Below are 20,719 nucleotides of genomic sequence, written 5' to 3' on the forward strand. Positions count from 1 at the left end.
ATGTTAATGCAATCTATAGCAATCCTTGCACTCTTGTGAAGGACTCATGCAATAAAACAATGGTGATATGGAGGGCAAGGGTCACTTACAGTCCATCAGGATAACAGTAGAAGATAAATAAGCTGGTGATGGAGTGCAGTATGTAGCTAATAGAGGTGTCAGTAGGGGTGGGTTGATGAGAGACAATGTAAAAGGGTGGGGGATCTAGTTACCTCCAGAGCTCAGTCATTTATGTTACACAGTCTTTGGATGTTTATCTCAAAGGGCCTGGTAGCACTCTGGGTGGTATCTTACCCAGGAATCTTCCGAACCCTAATGGGCTTAGATCTTCCAGGTCTGGGGCATCCTGAATCTGTGCCAAGACAGATATTCCATGGTTCTCTTGATACCAAGTCTTCCAGTGACTCCTTGATCATAATTACTGCTGCCTTCTGGAACTACTTCCTATCAGAACCTTCTGGGTTCTCACAGTCCTTGTCCTTCTGGAGCACAGAGGAAGTAGATTTGGATTTGATACAAAGAGGAGGTTGTGGTCACTGATTCTCTCCAATATCAAAAAGGGTAAGTTTCCAATCCCTACAAATGCTCAGGCAGACCTGTTGCCATCTGCCGGGGTGGTTATTAAAGCAAGCCCAGCTTGAAGGTTAACAGTAACCTCAACTCTTTCTATCTAAGATTCATAGGGTTTAAATGTCTGTCTGATCTCAGCCTTTAAAAGATTCTTGGTCCTAGGGTTAACATCTAACGCCTTCTCCTCACTTGGCCTAACCAGAGTTTCCAGGGAGCTGGATTAGCAATTTTCTTCTCTCTCCATTCACAGGACCACAGCTCTGTGTGGTCAAGGGTTGTCAACCTTGATTGTATCACACAGGTTCACCATCAAGTAGTGGGAGCCCTCTGGGGGAGTTTCCAGGCAGGGATTTCCCTGGCCTCTTTGCAGACTTGAATTTCTGATGACTGCTTTGGCCAAGAACCCTTTTAACTTCTTCTTTTTGAAGAAGAAGCAATGAAACTAAGAAGGTCATCAAGACACTTTGGAAACTAGAAAGGTCAACACAATGCCCTCTGCTCATTTAAGACAAACTTCTGTGGGAGTAGGGAGACAGGGGAGACCTATGGTGTGAGGGCAAATGTTATGGCTCAGAAGAGCCTCTCATTTATAGGCTGGTCTTTCAGGCTGTGGCTTATTCAGGCTGCTGGGCTAATGACCCATTTTCTTGAAAGAAAAACTTTAGGTTTGTGTAACTGGTTAGGAAGTGGGAACTCACTAAACACAAATTCTTCATCATTCAGAGGAGGATACTGAGGGCCAGAGAGAGGAAGTAACTGGCCCAAGGTCACCTAGCCTGTCAAAGCTGGTCCTACACTCTGGCTCCCAAACCAGTGGTCTTTCCATGGTCCTACAGAGCCCTGTTTCATTCAAAGGATTTGGTCAATCCACATAAGCCAGCCCAGGCATGAAGCATCTAACTCAGAGTGTGGACACAACAGACATTTTTCTTCAGATGAGCAGCTGACCTTGCATGAAAATATTCAGAAAGCCAAACACGGTTTGTGGGAGTGGAAGTAGAATGGGGTATAATGCTTCTAAATCTCACTCTAAGCCCTGCCCGAACTTTAGGCATGCCAGGCAGGCTGTGGGAGAATGTTTCATTAATCAACACAATGCCCTCTGCTCATTTAAGACAAGCCTCTGTAGGAGTAGGGAGGCAGGGAACCTGATGTGTATGTGTGTGTGGCAGGGGGCGGGGGTATCATGGCTCAGAACACAAGGTCACACAACCTCAGGTACAAAAATCTTGGGAGAACTCCTGGCAGCTTCTGAAGACAGAAGAGAAATGGGCAGAGAAAGAAGGAGGAAAAGGAAAAAAAACCACAAGGTCACATGTACCGTATGCTTTTCTTTATTTCACCCATGCAGAAATGGCACAAAAGAGGGGCGATCAGTAAAGCCAGCAGAGGGGGAATGAGGATCACAACGCAGGTAGAGCAATCTGTACCCGACCACTTGGAATCTTCAAGGTGTGAGGCAGGACTGTGATACCCCAGAATGACATTTCCTCGGAGGCACTTCCACCTTCCCACTCTTATCTTTCAGAACCAAAAGTGCTTGCAGATCACTTCAAGGAGCCTGCTGCTGAGTGCCATAGAAGACGGGGGACCTGTCAGAACCTATGACTGAGCATAAACCCCCAACCCCAACTAAGAATGTCTCCCCTGGTTCCAAAACTGTGGGGACTAGCCTTTCTGTGCTGCCTGACTGTGACCTCTCTGGTAGTCAAGGAAGGAGGCAGCTAAAAGGTTAAGTGATGCCCAAAGAGAGGTTAGGGTGCCACCAACCCTACACTAGGATGTTAGCAATAAGCCCCCTGGGGTCAGAACCTCTTCAGAGGAGGTGACCTGAAAAAGTTATTACAAAACATACTTAAACAGGATATTTACATAGTACCCATATTTAAAGTTTTTCCTTGCCCATATATTTAGAGGTATGTATTCTACTAGTTTTCTCCTAGTTTAGAATACACTAAATATACTCATCTTTTCCTTCTTGTCTTCCTCCTTCTTATTAGTGGGTACTTTGCCTTCCAGTGCACTTGCCGCCTGCCTATCTCCTTTGTCCATGTCCCTGGGAGCCCAGACATGATCCAGCTGCTACCCTCCTGTGCCTGTGGGGCTTGTCTCCCTCAACTCTGATCTTTCTTCAGCCTCAGTGTCCACCTTTCAGCCTCATAACCGTTGTTCACAGACCGTAAAAGTCCTCAGTCCTGGCATGTTAGGGGTTGGGACTGCTTCTTTCAACCTCTCTTCCACCCATATCAGAGGCAGTAGAGGAGAGTTCTCCATCTCCCAGAAAATACACTTCAAGCTCTCAAAGGCTCTGCTGGACTCAGTTTCCATAGCTATGAAACATGGGCAATAGTAATACCTAATGACTGTTTGGTCACAGATACTTCCTGAGTCTCCAGAACGATGATGCCTGATGGATAGTAGGCTCACTATATTTGTTTAATAAATTATTAAATAAATGAATATACTTCATTTTTCTACCATGATCTTTCAAGGACCTGAAATACTACCTCCTGCAAGGTTTCCCTGATTCCTGGATCTTCCTCCTTTTTCATATACCTTCTTGTCCTTCACTTTATAGAGTCCAGAAATATAGCTCTGTGAGTACGAACATCTCCATTACTAGACTGATGCTCCTTTTTTTTATTTTTAAGAGTAGGAACATTTATTGGAAAACTAGGAATGGGAAATGGGGAATAGGAATAGCTCTGAGAGACAGGAGAGGTCCTGAACGGGTTGCCCTGAACGGGTTGCTCCTTATGAAGCCCATGAATTCTAATCGTCAAAGGACCACTCTGAATCGGCAGTGCTACTGCAGTATGAGAACTTGGGCAAAACATCTCAGCCTTCCTATATGTAGAATGGGAAACTAACACTTACCTTATCTCCCATCTCCCACTTTATTCCCCATCTCCCATCTCTCGTAGGCCATCATATCACTGTCTTGTTCACAGAGATGCACATTTGCTGAAATGTCACTTTCCCTAACTATGTAACAGGGAGACAAGACTCCTAGAGCAGGCAAGTTCAAAGGTGCACCTGCTGATGCCAGAAAGTCAAATGATATTTCTCCCCAAGGACAACAGGAGACTCAGTGAGTTCCCAAGGGTGTGGCACTGTAAGAACCAGAACAGTGCCACCCACTGTCCAGATCTGTTGGACCACTCTGAATCAGCATCACACTTGTCCAGGCAAAGACGCTTCTAGCTCTGTGACCATTTAGGTCCCATTCTCTATCCACATGCCAATGTACAATATGTAGATTCTACTATTATTTTTTTAGCAAAGCCCATAAATAAAGTATGTTTTCCTGGGTGGATTATCATTGTTGAGATTAAAAATAAAACCTTGTTTCACCAGGAAATCAATCTTCTCTTTTAATTCCAGCAGAAACACAGTACAAAAGAGAACTACCACAAGCCAGGAAGAGAGATTAAGTGGAACTTGGGCAAAGATGTTTGCAAATGGCACCAAGATTCCTAATGGGGGACAGATGCCCAAGAAGTAAGACATAGAGCAAGATGTTCCCCAACACCCTCTCCTCTGCCCTGCTTTCTTTCTTCCTTGGACAACTTCATCAATATTTTCACTTCAGCTGATGATTTTTGAAATTGCTTCTTTAGCTCTGTTCTCCCTAATGAGTCCCATAATCTTTCCACGTATCCGCTAGCCATCTCAAGGACACTTAGGGTTAACTGCAAACAAACACCACCAACTTCATTGTCTCTACCTCCCTTCTTGATCTCCTGCCAACCCATTCCTATTCTCATGTGTGTCAGCTATATACTCTTCATCATTAAGTCTAGTAATTCCAGAGTTCTTTTTTTTTTAATTTTAAAGAGAGAAAAGTAAACTGCCTTTTCACCATGCGGGAGCCTAGTAGACTCCAGAGTTCATTTTGACTACTCCTGAATATCTTCCACTCTAGCTCTTTCTCCCCCTTACCCTGGGATCTTGTATGTGTCATGCCTTCTTCACTTCTTAGCTGGATCAGTCCTCAGGCTGACCACCCCAAATTCTGTGTCCTCTAACATTCATCAGGAAGATGCCTATCAAGTACTGTTCAGTGTACCCACACCAAAACACCTGCAGTTCCTTCAGAACATTAACCAAATTAACTCGGTAAGTTCTGACTTTCGGTCTTCTGAATTGCTACTAAATCTTTAAACTCTTACTTATCTAAAGCCATTTCCTCTCCATATCTGCAAACACCAGCAAACAAACATGTTAGTTAAGTTTCCCAAACATTATGGCCTTTTGTAACTTAATTGGGTTTTCTATTTCCATTATCAAAACCGTTCTCCTGGTTGTTGGTCTAGACAAAATGTTATTTGTTCCTTGAAGCCACTCATCCACTCATTCACCAGCAAATATTTATTAAGCATTTATTCTTCAACAAACACTCCTAATCATCTCAACACATGGCTTTTTCCCTCTCGTACACCCTTATGAACATACTGAGGTTCCCTACTCTCTTGTAAATTTCTTAGGACTAATGTCTTTTATTTTTATATCTCTTAAACTGTCTAATAATATGCCCTACAAATACTGGGTATTCAACGGTATTTGTGGAGTTCAATCAAGATTATGTTGTCCAAGGTTTGACATTGTTTAGCTTAATTCTCTTCGTTTTTTTTTTTTTTTACTGCTTAACTATGTGTGTCCAGAAAGAAGTAAAAATAAACTAATGATACTCTTCTTAGCAGTTATAAGTCTGTAATTATGGGTAACTATCAGTTATCCATGTCACTGGAATAATACCATTGGAAAAAATGCCATAGCAGAGGTGGGGGGAAGTCCATCAGTCTTCATATACATTGTGCAATTGTGAAGCAGCTGATTTGCTTTTTTACTTCTGTTTGGCTGAACAGTTGATATTTGCAATAATAGGCAGGGAGATGGGTGAAATGGAGAAATATACTGGTAGAAGAAATCCAGTTTGGAATTACATATTTGCTCTATGCAGCTTCAAAGGCCAGACGATCTGGATGCTGGATGCTGGATGATCACAGCATTGCAAGCAGCCAGAGTGTGACAGAATATTCCAAGGCATGGCCATTTTTCCTCAATGACTGCCAAGGGCATAGACTCCTGACCATCTAAAACAGCCCACTTGTGCTTGCTTTGGCAGCGCATATACTAAAACAGCCCACTCCACAGTTCAGAATATGTTTTTGTTTAAGGAGGTGGACAAAATGCCACTGGGACTGATGAGGTTCTAGGACAAAAGGAGGACTCTGTTTCTGGACTGCTTGACCTTGGAAGGGGCCTCACAGTGCCACTGGGAAATACTGTATGCAAATCAAAGAAAATGACATTTGCAATTTTGCACTGATAGCCAGAAAATGCAGTGGGGAAAGTTCCTCTTTTCTACTTCTGAAATAAATATCACACATGGTGATTCAGCAGCTGCATTAGTTGGGGAAAACTGATGCACATTTCATGTGTCAGGGAGCTGAATCCTAGACAATGGAGCCAGCCTCCCAGAAAATGGTTTCTTTATATAGTCCCATCCATTTATTGTTTGATTAGACTTTCTGTATATTAAATTCAAGCTGTTCTGCTGTTCATGGGTATTATGATGCGTTGGCTCAGTGGGAAATAATGAAGGTGATGGGATTTTACAGCATCACATTACAAAGGAGGTATCCCTAGCCTCATCCATCTCTCCATCAACTAGCTTCTGTGAGAGATGGCACTTATATTAAAATGATTTTTCTGATTCAGTTTAATGACACTCATTTGAGTCCTGACACCCAGAATATGATTACACAAGCTAAAGGCAATCTTCCTCCAGCCAGGCATGGTCAGCAAAGGCTGAACTCTCTCAACTCCCCAGTTTCTACCTTCCTACACATCCATTATTTTCATCAAGCTAGGTGGATGGAGAGGAATAGGGAGAAGAGGCCAGTGTTCTGGGCTGAGAAAAGCAGCTCTCCTGAAGATCAGGAGAGCTGAACCACTTGGCAGAGAACTGTGGATGCTCCAAAGCACTGTGGCAACTCTTTCTTCATTGTTAGAAGGAAGTCCTCACTAAAGACTTGTTGGAGGTCAATCTCGTGTACTCCTACTTTCTAGTCCCTACTTCCCAGAAAAGAAACACTGGGTTGGACATCATCAGAGGATGACCACTTCAGATATATCTGAGTTTTCAGGAGAGTGCCACCTTCCTGGAAATGGTGGCTGTGTGCAGAGCCATCTGCCCAAGCACTAGGCACAAGGGGGACTCTATTCCTCTCCTTGACCCAGAAGAATGCTAGCCATGAGGGTATACAGACCAGAGGTGACCACCCCCAAGTTACAGCCACTCCCTCCTGAGTGAAAGGGAGAAAAGCCTGAAACAGTGACTGAGGGGCTCTTCCCCTCCCCACGTAGGGGGAGGGCCACACTGCCTTTGGTTTACATTATTTTGAGGCAGAATAATTACTGTTCCTCAAGAAGAATCACGTTTGTGTTTACAAGTGTGTTTTAAGAGGGAACCCCAAACACAACCAAGCAGAAAGAGGTTGAGATTGATTTCAAGAGATTCCAGAAGAGAGCTGTGAAATGCGCACCAGCCTGGAAATCCCTTTCCAAAAATTGCAGCAATTTGAATTGTCGGATTGGAAGACAAATCCAATGTGATGTTCCCAGTATGAAGCGCCCAAAAGGCTCAGATTCCACTGGTGTGAACTGACCTTTTGGCCGCTGCAGCCCTGGAGCCCTTTATCCACTCTGTTTAAGCAGTAGCCTCTGCTCTGGTGACTGAGCAAGGTTTTCTTCTTGCAGCATATGCCAAATTCCTTGCCAGGTGCTCAGTAACTGTTCCATCAAGATACAGATGCTCCCTGCTTATAGCCAACATGAGGCAGACTCTGAGATGTTGTGGCTGCAACTCAGCTCTCTGGGCTTGTTTGTTCCACACTGAGATCTCAGCTATGCTGCAAGGTCTAACTCCTCTTCTTGAGGGCTTCTTCAAGTCACCCAGAAGTGGGCCAGGTCTTTAGAACTATGCCTTCCTGGCCAGCCTCTGCTTGAGAAGTTTTTAGCTGGATTGGGAGCAAGACAATCAAAAACTTCCTGAGAAATCCATTAAGTTACCTCCACCTCCAAATATTTGCAAAGTCCCTCATTTCTCCCATCTCTACTACCACTACCTTCAGTCCTACCAGCATCAACTTTTGCCTGGATTACTATGAGAATTTTTACTTACTACTCTAACGCTAAAGTGATCCTTTGAAAACACAAGTCAGTGGCTCAAAACCATCAAGTAGCTTTCTCTGCCAGGCAGAGTAAAGGGCAAGGTCCAGTGGTAATCAACAAATCTGTAGAGCTGCTTCCCGTCTTACTTCTTGATCTCATTTCCTGTCCTCCCTTGACCTCTTTTATGTCACTCAACTTTCAGGACTTTCCAGCTACTGTAAGAACAGCATACAAATGCTCCTCTTGCCTGCTGGACTTTTCATTTGCTGTTCCTCCTGTCTGGAGTGCTGGTTCCATGCTACTTACATTTCTTCAGGTCTGCTCAGTATCACTTTATCTGAGAGGTTCTTCTTGACCTCCTAACGTAAAATAACAACTCTCTTTTGCTCTGCTCAGCCCCTTACATTCAGCACTCCCTGTCATATCTTTTTTTCCTCTGTAGCCTGATGTGAATAATATTTGTTTGTTTATTTACCATGGTTCTGTCCACTAATATGTAAGCAGCACAAGATCGTTTCTCCACTGTTGCATTCTCAGTGCATAGCGGGTACTACTTGTTGAATAAATAATTGACTGGAGGGAAACATCATGGATAGGGGGCTTATCTGTGGTTGGTTCTCTTACTGTTCCTTCTTGGCCCTGGAATCTGGAAGAGAGCACGGTCAAGTAGCCAAGAGCAACAACAAGGGTTGGGTGCAAACTTCTCTTGCAAAAAGCTACAACCTCACTAAAGCTGAAGCCTTGTAGAGTGCCTGCTTGGCCTCCCTGTCTTGCTCTGCCCAGACATCCTGCCTGACACAATCATACAGGTAACATCTGGCCAGCACTGTGGGTGGTTTTCACAATGGCCAAAAGATGGTCATCAAATAAGAATACTAAAGCTGAGCAACCTCAGGTAAAACACATTTGATTGAATGGCCAAGTATCAAGCCTTGTGTTAAGCACAAATCATAGAATGATCTTTGAAGAGCTCATATCCAGAGGCAGAAGGCAGTCAAACGGTGGAAGTAAATAAAATATGGTAATACAAAATAGAAGAATGGGAAATAAAAGGAGGGTCTCCAGCTTCAGAAGGGCCAGGAAGCCCTCTTGCAAAAGATGATGTTGGGCTAAATTTGAAGAAATGATACGAGTCAAGAAGAGCAGATAGGGGTAGTCTCTACAGCAACAAAAACACAAAATTCAAAGAAAGAGAAGTAAGTTTAATTTAATTCGCTTTTCCTGTACTTTATATTGGGCCAATGTGTAATCACAGTCCTCATGTACTCTCAGTCTACCATGCTGTCTGGTGCACAATAGGCACTCAACAAATGTTGAAAAAATGAAAGATTCCTTGTTGGGATACAAGTGTGCATCTTAGGAATTTTTGTACCAGAAAACTATCAACTAAGAAAGACATACCAACAAACAAAAGAATCTGAGGTCATTTGTTCCCAGTGCATTAACCATGGCCAGGGTAGGGACCCACCCCACGCAGCCAAGTATAGTTAGTTAGTGTCCAGGCCAGGACACTTAACGCCCTGATGGCAGTGCATAAAGATGCAGACAGAATTCTGGAAATTAAAGGGTTAACAAAAATGAATCTCAAACTAGCTCTGCCTGGGAGTGGGGATGCCTGGTCAAGGACCCCAACCTGTGCTGATCCTGTCTCAATTTTCCAAGTTGAGCCTCTCTGCCTCCTAGAAATTCAGGCAGGCCCCTTCCAGGATTGCATTTTAAAAGGAAATGCAAATCATCTGGAAGCTGCTCCATGTTTGGAAGAAGTAAAAATCAATTCTGTTTTTGTTAAAGTGATTTTTGGACACTGTCAAAAGTGCTCTCATCTCAAAGCATGGGGTGACACATAGGCTGCCGATCCCAATTATATAATGAGCCAACCAGCGGCAATGAGTCATCTTATCAGGAGTGGACATTGCTCTGCACCTTTCCCATGCTCAACTTCCCTTCCCTAACATATCCCAGAGCAGCCCCATCCCACCAGGCCTGGAGCTGCAGCCCTTACTGCCACTTGCTCTCAAGGCTTTCCTCCCCTCATACCTAATCCTCCTCCCTTCCCTCCACCTGCCCCGATGGACTGGCTCCGATGGTTCAGGCCAACTCTGATGCCAAGCAAAGTTAAGTAAAATTAAAATGGGAAATCTAGTTTGAAAAAGTTTATGTCATATGATACATTCCCCGTTATGTTAGTTATGTTGATCTTATTTAATATTGGGAGTTCTGTTATCCCTTTCCTCTGTTAGCTGAGATAATTGGGGATTTGTTTTATTTATAGCATCAATTATTAGCACAGAAATTAATCCTTGAATGGTGCATTTGGGAACTCAGCTGTCAAGGGAGCAACAGGGAAACCTCGGCAGAGTTCAGGGGTCTTTCCCACCAGCACAGGAAGCTGCAAAGAAAACTATCCACAAGCCCAGATGGCAATCTGGGCTCTTATTGTTCTTGTAGATTCAAGGTATTTTGAGATATTAAATAACAGTGATAACTGGCTCAAAGAGATCACCCTCTGGAGGACACCTTGTAAGTCACAGTGAAGTTCTGGGAAACAGAAAGGGCGACCAGAGCCAGAAAGAGTGGGATCCTTTCACACAGAACACGGCCCTTGGAAGGTCAGCCAGCCCTGCTCTGCAAAGGAGCTGAAGACAGCCTCTTCCCAGACTAGAAATAGGAGCTTGGGGAAGGAGCAGAAAAGGGAAGGTCAGGACTCAGGAAGAGGTAGGTATCAGCTGAAAGCTGCTGGAAGCAATTAGAATGCGGCAGAATATTGGCTTTTACTATTCCACAGCCCCTTGGGGCTAAAATGCCAGTGTGGAATAAGAAAAAGATGGGCTTCTCCAGTGGTTGAACAAGTACAACTAACTAGGGAGTGTGGTCAGAAGAAGAACCATTCAGTGGAGAGGGAAAGATTTCTATGGTCAAGTCAGTGAGGCCTCCAGTCAGGATGCGAAAATGCCTGTAGTCCTGTGGAGCATCTCACTGGATAAATAAGTCACCAGCAATGGGTGCTCTCATCTCTCCTGTTGCACAAGGGCTAGAGCAGAGCACACAGACTGACGGTCTTGCATATATGCTCAAGAAAGAATAGATATATCTAAAAGGGACTGAGAAGTCTATCAGGCCTAGGAAATGGGGAAGGTGCCCCATTTACTTTGACACATTCATTAAAAAACATTTTACCAAGCATCTGCTATGTACAGTCAAGCAAAAGAGCCTGATAATGGTGCCAACTGCCAGCTCAGGACAGAGTCAAAGTAGCCTGATCTAGCTTTGAACTGTTTGGAGGGGCTCTTTTTCATAACTTATTTGGGTTTAAGGAAGACACCACTAAAGGTTTCCTTTCTTGTCCACTTGGTTCTTAGTTCTTCTCCCCAAACTAGATATTTTAATGCCTGGGGAAGGAAAAACAAACTTAGCCATTGTCAGATGTGGGGTGAGAAAGCCCACAGAGCCCACAGTTGGAGAAAGAATGTCTCCCCCAACGCAGATAACCCTCTCTTCTTGATGCCATCACTCTCTACCAGAGTCCCACCACCACCTCAAGAAAGTAAATGTGACGCTAACTGTTCACCCACTGATGCTGGACTTAGTCCTTAATCCACAGGGCAAATGCCAAAGGAAATCAGTTCCAATACCAGCACCAGTAAAATACTAGAATTTGCTATAAAAAAAAGCCATTCATTTCTAAGGCAGTATTTTAAACAAACTAGAAGGAAATGTTTAATGTATAAGGATCATGCCCAGAGTTAGGATAGGCTGTTTGGCCATGAAAGATAAAGGGATGGCCAGGATCAGTCTAGAAGGGTGGAAGATGCCTCTGTGTGCCTAGCACAATGACTGACATTTAGAAATTGTAAGACTGATACCTTCTTGGCTAGCAGTGACTAGAGTAGAATATCATACCTTTAAGCCATCTAAAGAAGGTAGGACTCTAAAGGTCTGCTAAATGGGACTGCTGTTGGAATAAACATAAGGCTGATTGATGGGTGTCAGGGTTAAAGGAAGATATCTCATCTAACAACAGGTAACTCTTCCTCTATCTTATCCCTAAATATCCCTTGATGCCCAAAACTCACATGTGCCACCTGACCCAAGGGAGACAAAGTCAGATAACCAAATATTCTTACCCATTCTGGGTATCTATTCAAAGAAGTACATGTGTGTGTGCATGCACGTATGCATGTGCGTGCCCACACACACGTGCCGAAACAGGAGGATGAATAGGATGACTTTCATCAGACAGAGGTAAACAGAATGCCCCTATCAAATGTGGCCTTCACAAATAGATGGCAACACGTTTATTCTCTTCTTTGCTACTCCCTTCCCCTCCTTTACAGCAGAATGGTAAATGTAATCATTTTAAAGGTCCCATCACCTACTCAGTCATTCCCAATAAGCATATGAAGCATTATGAAAAAATCAGACATCACCATCACTTCAGCCAGGAAAAAAATCAAATCACCAGGATGCCCCCAACCAACTGTCACAGACCAAATAAAAAGGTTCATGAATTCTCCATCAGCAATATAACGCTCCTTGGCCTAAGCAAACAGAGACGCAACATGTGAATTGTGGAGAGATTTTTGCATTAGTCTCAACAGATTCCAACAGCTGACACAGAAACCCCTATGAAATCTATGTCTGTATAAAGATGCCTTTATTGGCCTAATCCCGTGAGGGTGAAAATTGTAATTTCCTCCTTAAACCCCTTCTTCTGATGGGAAGCTTCACATCCCAGCACCATAAACACAATATTGTGACCTCAATAGACAGAAGACTTCATAGAGCTGGAAGAGACTCTCGAGTGAACCAAGAAATCCCTGGGCACCTGTCCTTTTCTCTGATGCTGCTCCTGCTTCTATCTGACCACATGATCCATTCAAACCACCTCACTGCCACCCAAGTCTGGGTCATGCTAATGCTGCTGCAGGCTGAGAAAGCAAGACTGCTCGTCCTTTACTGAGAGAAAAGAAAACAGGTGCCTCACTATGCAGAAAATCCAAATCCAGGGTCACTTAGAGAAAAGTATGTTCAGAGCCGCTGAACCTTTGAGCAAATGTGGCAGCAGAGAAGAAAAGCAAGGGAAAATAAAAACAGCCTAAAATGCACTACAAAGAAGAAACGCAGGAATGATCCAGAAAGCTGCTTCTAGTATGTTCTGGGAAAGGAAATCTGTATCTTCTTGTAACACTCACTGAACTTCTCAAAGTACTCTTTCCCCTCACCCAAGGACCTGTCTCTCTCCCCTCATAAGCACAGATGTAAGAATGTAACCATCACCCCCCCTCCACACACAGGCACGCACACACACAGACACACACATACAATACATGGCAGAAAAAAGAAATGGTGACTTAATTTGCCACACTTTATAATTTGTCTCATCTCTAAGTCTATTCAGAGCAAGTTATCACCCCAAGAAAATTGCACAAGGCTTCCCCTTCTGCCACTTTCCTGGGTGAGGGATTCTTTGCTCCTCTCCCCACCCCTGACACCACACAAAGCTTCACAGCCCACCCAGCCTCTACCCTGATGGGTCCAGTAACACTGACTTACCCCAGTGTGGTCATGGTGACAATGGTGTACCAGAAGGAGGCTGGGATGCTTGTGAACTTGCTGGCAGAGGAGCCCTTCTCGGCATAAAACATCACAGTGGCAAAGATGATGATGGCCATGGTGAGGGAGAAGAGCAGAAAGCCCAATTCAGAGGCACAACTCTTCAAGGTATAGCCCAGGATCCGCAGACCCTGGGAATGGCGAGAAAACTTGAAGATCCTGAACACTCGGAAGACCCGGAGCGTGACAAAGGCCCCAGACACATCCTCATTGTTGGTCATGACCAGGCCGATATAATAGGGCATGATGGCCACCACATCAATGATGCTCATCACACTGCGGATGAAGCGGTAGCGGCTGGGTGCTGCAAAGAGCCGAAGGAGGTATTCCACGGTGAAGATCATGACACAGGCTGTGTCCAGGCAAAAGAAGGCCACCGAGTAGCGCTCCCCACAGGGCAGCTCCTTGCTTCCTGGCACCGTGCCACATGGCACTGTCTCCACCACATTAGTGATGACCGAGACAGCAATGAAGAATCCAGTCACATAGTAGAAGACCAACGCCAGGGTGCTGGTGTGGGGGTTCTCAAAGGCCCGCCACATGGTCTGGCGGAAGCTGAGCGAGGGCATGGACTCCTGGTTGTTTTCTGAGTCATTGTCATCCATGAGGCGCTCAGCGTTCTCCCGCTTGCGATCTTTGTACTCCTCATAGCAGCAGTCCCCAATGATTTCCGGCAGGATGCCATAGAAGGCCAGCTCATCATCATAGGCCGAGATGCACTCGTAGCGTGGGTAGTGCAGCTTCCCGGTTCGGTAAAAGTTGAGCACACAGCGGAATACTTCTGGGTCCCGGTCAAAGAAGTACTCCTTGGTGTCCTCGTTGAAGAAGAATTCCTTCTCTGTGCTGCCCAGCAGGGTGTCCGGGTACCGCTCCAGCGTGGTCCTCCAGGTCTGGAACCGGCGCCCACTCACATTGAGGATGATCAATTCATCCTGCCGCTTGTTTTTGTCAGTGGGGGCGAGGGGCATGGGGCAGTTGGCCACTGGCATCCATCCAATGGCCGCAGCCCGGGCAAAGGGCAGCCAGGCTGCAACTCCAGCCGCCATGGTGACGCCAGCTCTTGGGCCAGCAGCTGCTTGGACACCTTATACACCAGCTTGGAGTTAGTTCAGCAACGCCTGGGAGACAGGAGAGAGCAGAGAAAGGGCTGAAGAAATGGAGGATGGGAATGGTCACTGTGAGTGGGAAGGCAAATTAATAAAACTGAAACTACCACAGGTAGAGAACTTGATTCTTTTCTGTCCTCCCTAAATACAGAGAGCACCTAGCAGAGAAGCAAGCAGAGGGGTAAGACTGCCAGATGTTGATGACTGCCTGACAAATTGTCAATTCCAAGAGGGCTCAGGCGCATTTGGAGGGAAAGCCTCTTTAGCAGGAAGATGTGGGAAGACTCAGGTAATAATCAGCACTGAAAGGTTATGGTGTTATTACGAATTTAAATTGAGAGAGGGTAAATGAGTTCTCATTAAATGAATTTAAAAGTGGGATAAACATGCTAATTTTTATTTTACTTTTCATCCACTAGGGTAATCAGGAATGGGGTGGAGATGAGGGAGATTAGGTAAACACATTCTCTTTACTCCTCCCTGGTGGGAAGGAGACTAGGATTGCCCATGTCTAGAAACTTCTCTGCCATGGTAGTTGACAACAGTAGGCCTCAGGCTTAGGAAGCTCTGGCCCCAGCTCCCACAGAGAAGGTTGTCTTTGGTAGAGTGCTTACTCTCTGTGACCTTGGTCTTGCTCCTTGATTTAACAACTTCTGTCCAAGTGTTTCCCTGAGAGCCCTGACATGGTGGAAAGACACCGGGAAGGTTACGAGGCTGAGCAGGGTCTTGCTTCCATTCCCTGAAGGAATTCTTGGACTCTTGGTCCACCTGACGTGGAATGCACTGACTCTCTCTCCCTGGAGGAAGCTGATCCACTCATTGCCATCCCTAGATTCCTTTGCCTCCCAACTCCATCTGCCCAGCATGCTTCACTCCCTCTGGTTATATAACAATGCTCCTTCCCATGCCAGCCTCTCACCTGATCTGCATTCTACCCCTAGAGATTTTCACAGCGGGCCATCTTGTCTCTTCACCGATGGCCCTCCGAATCCCATTTCCCCATGACCCCTAGGGACGGGGGAACAATGGCATGGAGAATTATATTTAGCTTTGGGAAACAGATTTACCTTCCCAAATCTGGCTTTTTAGAGATGATAGTGAAATGACTCTGCAATCCCCAAATGTATACCATCTGTAGCAAGACATGTGGTGACACAGAAACACACGTAACAGCAGCAAGGAATTGTTTAGGGCTGGCACGCTCATCTCTACCAATCCCAGACTGATTACACAGAACAAATCCTAACTCAGAATTATTTGGATCTTCTGGAATTCACTTGATTTGACTGTATTTAAATAAACGAAGCAAGGATAAATCTTGGAACTTTTTTTCTGTTCCACGAAGACTTGTAATAAGATTTGATCTTCATCTCTTCCTATAATCCTGCTTCCCATCTGACTCCCAGATCTAGATTTCTCTCACTTCAGAAATCCCACTAGACTTTTCTATCTGGATAGAAACTGGAGGTTTAAGTTATCTCTTTCTTTACAAATCCAGACCTATCACTCTGACCGTTTTTCTCACAGTTCTTCCCCAACAGTTGTCAAATAATGAGACCACAGCTCTTACTGCCTTCATGGATTCTCTCGATCCCCACCCTGGAAGAATGGTCTATCACATCACCTATTTTATGGATAAGGAAAACTGAGGCTCACCGACATGTAGCAGTCTGACAACCCCAAAGTAGCAGGGTAGGGATTCAGCTCAGGAAGTTTACTGAGCACTGATCTTATCAGGGACAGTACATCTTGCTTCCCTCAATCATCTCCAGCCATCCCACCAAAAGTCCTGTGGGGTAGACACCACTTTAGCCTCATTTTCTTAGATGAGGAATAAAGGATACCGAGTTATAATAGTTATCTAAAGGTTATGAGTAAATGGAGATTTTAAACCCAGACTTAGTCAATCTGGATTCAAGTGGATAGCCAGACAATTTATATTCCATCCCAATTGTATTTCATGCCTTTCTAATAATAATATATTTCTAAACAGATAGTGACTTATAAAGACACAGCTGAATCAAAATAACCCAAGAATCAAGAGTCTGTCTTTGACTCACCAGAGCTTCAGTCAAGTTTCCTCAAAGGACTGGTTTCTGCCGCAGTTTCCCCATCTACATTCTAAGGGAAATTTTCCCAAGTCCCTTTGTTCACTACAAAAGATAGTTTGATTTCGCTGCTTCAGGAGACAACAGGAATGACAATGACTTTTCCCGTGTCACCACTCAGCATAGAAAAACAGCACAGACCTGATGAACTCTTGATTACAGAACTGAGAAAACCAGGGAAAGAATGGTGGTCATTCATCTATAGCTGAGGGTAATACACATGCGACTGATAGAAAATGTGGGGACATATCTTGCATTGCACATCTTTCTTTAAGAAATGTGCCCTTGTAATGAGCTGTGCTTTTCTTGGACCAGACTTACAGTCCTTCGGCATACTCTTGGCTAGGTTCCCAAGGGTCAAAGGAGCTAGAAAGCAATCCATAAGATAAACACCTATCATAGATGCATTATTTAGGTTTACTGAATACTAACAATGTTCTGAACACTTTCCTAGGCACTTTTACATATAACATTTAATTTAGTACCATAAATTTCTCTGGTTTTTCCAGGTCATAATTTGTACTCACAGGTCATAAATAAGGAAACTGAGAATTCGAAATTTTCCTTTGAAAGGACTAAGCTCCATGTCAAGACCTGACCGTTTTCAAAGGTGTAGCCAAATATTGACCTCCTCAACAGAAGAGAATAGGCTATAGGGAGGAGTCTCCCATCTGCCCCAGGCAGCAGAGAACAAGAGCTTCTGGAGCCCTTGAATTCTAGTTTCAGTTACATCCTAAGTTTGTGGAAGCAAGCCACTGTTAACTCTCTGGACCGCTGAGTTCTCAACTATGAAAAAGAAATGGATAAGAAGGTAACAAGTTCAGTTTAAATGAGCCCTGATTCTATTGGATACAGGACATGGAGACTATAGGGCCGGGGGTTTAGCTCAGTGGCATAAGTTTCTGCCTGGCAAGCACAAGGTTGTGAGTTTGATCCCCAGTACCACGCGGGGAAAAAAAAAAAAAAAAAACAGAACTTGGAGACTATAGCTCAGGTCTCCCCGAGATAGCCTTATGACAGCTACCCATGCAAAGCAGGAAACAGCAGCTGGGCTTGTTGCTGTGGGGATGCAATTAGCTTGATCCTCATCTCAGCAAAGAGAGTTCTGAGAATTCCTGATTAGGCTGGTGCCTAGAACAGGGCACACAACCTGCCTCACTTAGATTGCAAGGCAGTCTGAGGCCTGGTCCACACACAGGCTTGGTCCATGCACATCCAAGCCCTGGTAACTTTTCTACAGAGTAAAGTCCTGGAGCCCTGCACATCTGACTCCCATGTGTCTATCTCAGAATGGGTCTTGGACTGGTAGGACTTGGAGTGGGTTCAAATGGCAAAAAGCAAGTGATTGCTCAATGAGGAGACAACTTGTGGATACCCCTTTGGCCAAATACAGGACCAAACACCTGGGAAGGATGATGTCCCTTCCCTTCCTATCCAAGTACTGTTTAACTATGACTCCTGAGACCCAAGGTCTAAAAGACTCTCTTTTCCAAAAGCCATGAGTATCTCATAATACAGATAGAAAACTGAAAAATCAGAGGAATAGGCGAAAATAACCCAGCTCCTATCTATGATAAAGTCTCTGGTCCTAAGGCTGAAACTTTACCCCAAACATTAATCCAGAACGGTTATCCTAAAGAAGGCCAGGCAGGCATCAGGCTGTCTTTAGAGACTCAAAGCCTGATCGCCTGGGTAAAAGATAACAAACAAGGAATAATTATCCCACTGCTACATTCTCTCTGTGTGTGTGCACATGCATGTACACGTTCTGTATACACACCGGGCTTGGAAGGGGAGGATAAATGTCCTACCAGATACCAGACTCAAGGCCATATGGGATACGACCATATCCACTACACAACTCTGCAGGAATGACCTGGCTCAAGCAGAACTTGCCCATGCAGCAATCATCAGCAGCTCCTAAGCCGGCCTGAGTATGAATGTTGCAACAGGCAATACCGTGCGGCCCCATTTCCAGCCAATGGCACTGCACATGCCTCAAATGCCAAGATTTTACTAGGACGTGGACGCCTTACAAATGAAAAATCTGAAGCTATTTTTGTTTTTGGCAGAAGAGTTTGACAATAGGAAAGCTTTGGCGGTGGTGATGGGGAGACTCGGGAAGAGACGTTTGAAACAGGTAAGTTTTGAAATAATAACGGTGAAAAATCCTGGAAAAGGGAAGCAAATTTTCCCCTGCTTTAAAAAGTCAGCTGCTACATTAAACAGCTTCTGGTTTGGAGGAAGAGGAACAAAAATTGGCAGAATGACCACAGCCCTCCTGGGGTTTGACACCTGCCCTGCACACAGGTACAAGGCAGTAAAAAATGTTACATCTCCAAGGGCTTGCCCTTTAGTGACCTCATAGGAGAGTCTCTGGAAACTTATTTTCCATAATTTTACATCACAATCTTTATCCCAGAATGGGGGTGGTTTGGGGGAAGGGGAAATTGTCCACAGTCCAGAGGTTTTTCCTGTGTCCATGGTACTTTAGGCAGGCAAACATGAAATTGACATGGTAAACCAAATTGGAAATCCTTAAGGCACAGGCCCTGGACACACAGAGATCTTCTTTCCCACAGTGCCACTCCTAGGCTGGCCAGGGCACTTTTTTGAACTCTTTCTCCAGCAAAAGAGAACAAGCTACTAATCTTCCAGAGGGGTAGGGGGTTGTGTATTTCCATTTCGTTGCTTTCAAGTAGGAACAAGGAAAAACAAACACATCAATTCCTTTCTGTATGACAACATGTACATATGGGAGAAACGTACACATGCTTTGTACTGCACTGGTACTTAGCTCAGGAGACCTTTGTACAGGTATTAAGTAACCCCTTTGAAGGAGCAGTAAATAACCTGTAAATTTAACCACCACATACATTAAAAATACAGCAATGCATGCCGGATTTTACAAACAGATTACCATGTGCGCAGGGCCCCGAAAAAGTTCAAGATACTCTTCGTAAGAAAGACACGCTTGCCTTCTCTTTGGTATAAGATTCCAGGTCTGAAATCTCAGCCTGTTGCTGACTTACCAGGACAAAAGCAGAATATCTTGGACCTAATTCAAGTATCACCATTAAGCAAGCACAGGAATTTAGTTATTCTAGGTAACTTCTGTCCAACCCCTTCAGTCTCCCATCCCCAGTGTAAACACCCCCTAAGGCAAGTCTTAAGAACCCCTTCCCCGCGCCGCAACGGCTTCGGGTATCACTTTGAGACCTTTCCCAGAGCTCTAGGGTGGAAGCAGCGCCCGGCAGGACCAGATGGACGGCCTCTGGCCTCCATGGGTACATCGGCACACCGCAGGCTCGCTGAGCTGGAGAACTTTGCGAAGCGCCCCAAATCGCTCCCAGCTTCCACTCGGCCATTTCTCTCCTTCACCACTTACAAAGAGCAGAGACGGAGCAAGCCTTCTCCACCCGCAGCAGATCCTGGGGCACCCCCCAGGGAGGGCAGGCCAATGGAAAGAGGGCAGAGGTTCACACCCCCACCCCCAAATCTCAGGCGCGTCGCGAGCCCGGCGGTAGCAGCACAGCCGGAGAGAACCGACGCCCCCGAGCAGGCTGCATGCACCCCCTCGGCACCGTCCCCACCCCCAATCCTTCCGGCGCCCCAGCGCCCACCCACCCGGGCGCGGGAGTGGGAGGGTGCCGCGTGGGCAGCTGGAGCAACAGGCGTGGGAGCACCGCTCCTCGCACTTGCTGGCTCCAGAAGCCTCGGTCGCATCCCTCTTACCTTCGGCGGCGAAGCAAGCCCCAGGCCCCGCACCCCGCGTGCGCGCGAGGAAGCCGCGGCCGGGGGCCGCCGAGGCGCCGAGCGCCCAGCAGCGCGGGGAAGCGCCCAGCAGCCGCCGCTCGCGCGGCTCCTCCTCGCCGGCGAAGTCTCGCTCGCTCCCTCCCTTGCTCGGTCGGTTCGTGCGTCCGTCAGTCCGCGGGGCCCTCCCCCCTCCTCCTCCTCCTCCTCCTCCTCTTCCTCCTCCTCCGCCGCCGCCGCTCCAGCCCCAGCTCGGCAGCGCGTCCCCTCCCCGGCTCGCCGCTCGGTTCGCGGGCTCCCTCGCTCGCTTCCTGCCCCCGCCGCTGCGGGCGCCGCGCGGAGCGGAGCCGGCCGGCCGAGGGCTGCCTCTCCCGAGGCCCCTCTCCGGAG

General features: G+C 45.8%; 1 protein-coding gene across 2 annotated transcripts in view; it reads right to left on the reverse strand.

Moving 5' to 3' along the window:
- Window positions 1-20,502, reverse strand: part of Kcnd3 (potassium voltage-gated channel subfamily D member 3) — a 209,392-nt gene extending 188,890 nt beyond the window's left edge. Inside the window, exons 1-2 of one of the 2 annotated variants that reach the window (XM_013143089.3) lie at window positions 20,312-20,502; window positions 13,303-14,480 (exon numbers count right to left, since the gene is read on the reverse strand). In XM_013143089.3, coding sequence (XP_012998543.2) covers window positions 13,303-14,408 — 1,106 coding nt within the window. In that variant the 5' untranslated portion in view covers window positions 14,409-14,480; window positions 20,312-20,502. The remainder of the gene's footprint in view (window positions 1-13,302; window positions 14,481-20,311) is intronic. The other variant, XM_013143090.3, reaches the window with a different exon arrangement.
- Window positions 20,503-20,719: the final 217 nt, after the last annotated feature.

The sequence above is a fragment of the Cavia porcellus genome, unplaced genomic scaffold (genome assembly GCF_034190915.1).
Source record: "Cavia porcellus strain 051 isolate PalLab524CR breed Dunkin Hartley unplaced genomic scaffold, mCavPor4.1 scaffold_1, whole genome shotgun sequence".
Classification (NCBI taxonomy): Eukaryota; Metazoa; Chordata; class Mammalia; order Rodentia; family Caviidae; genus Cavia; species Cavia porcellus.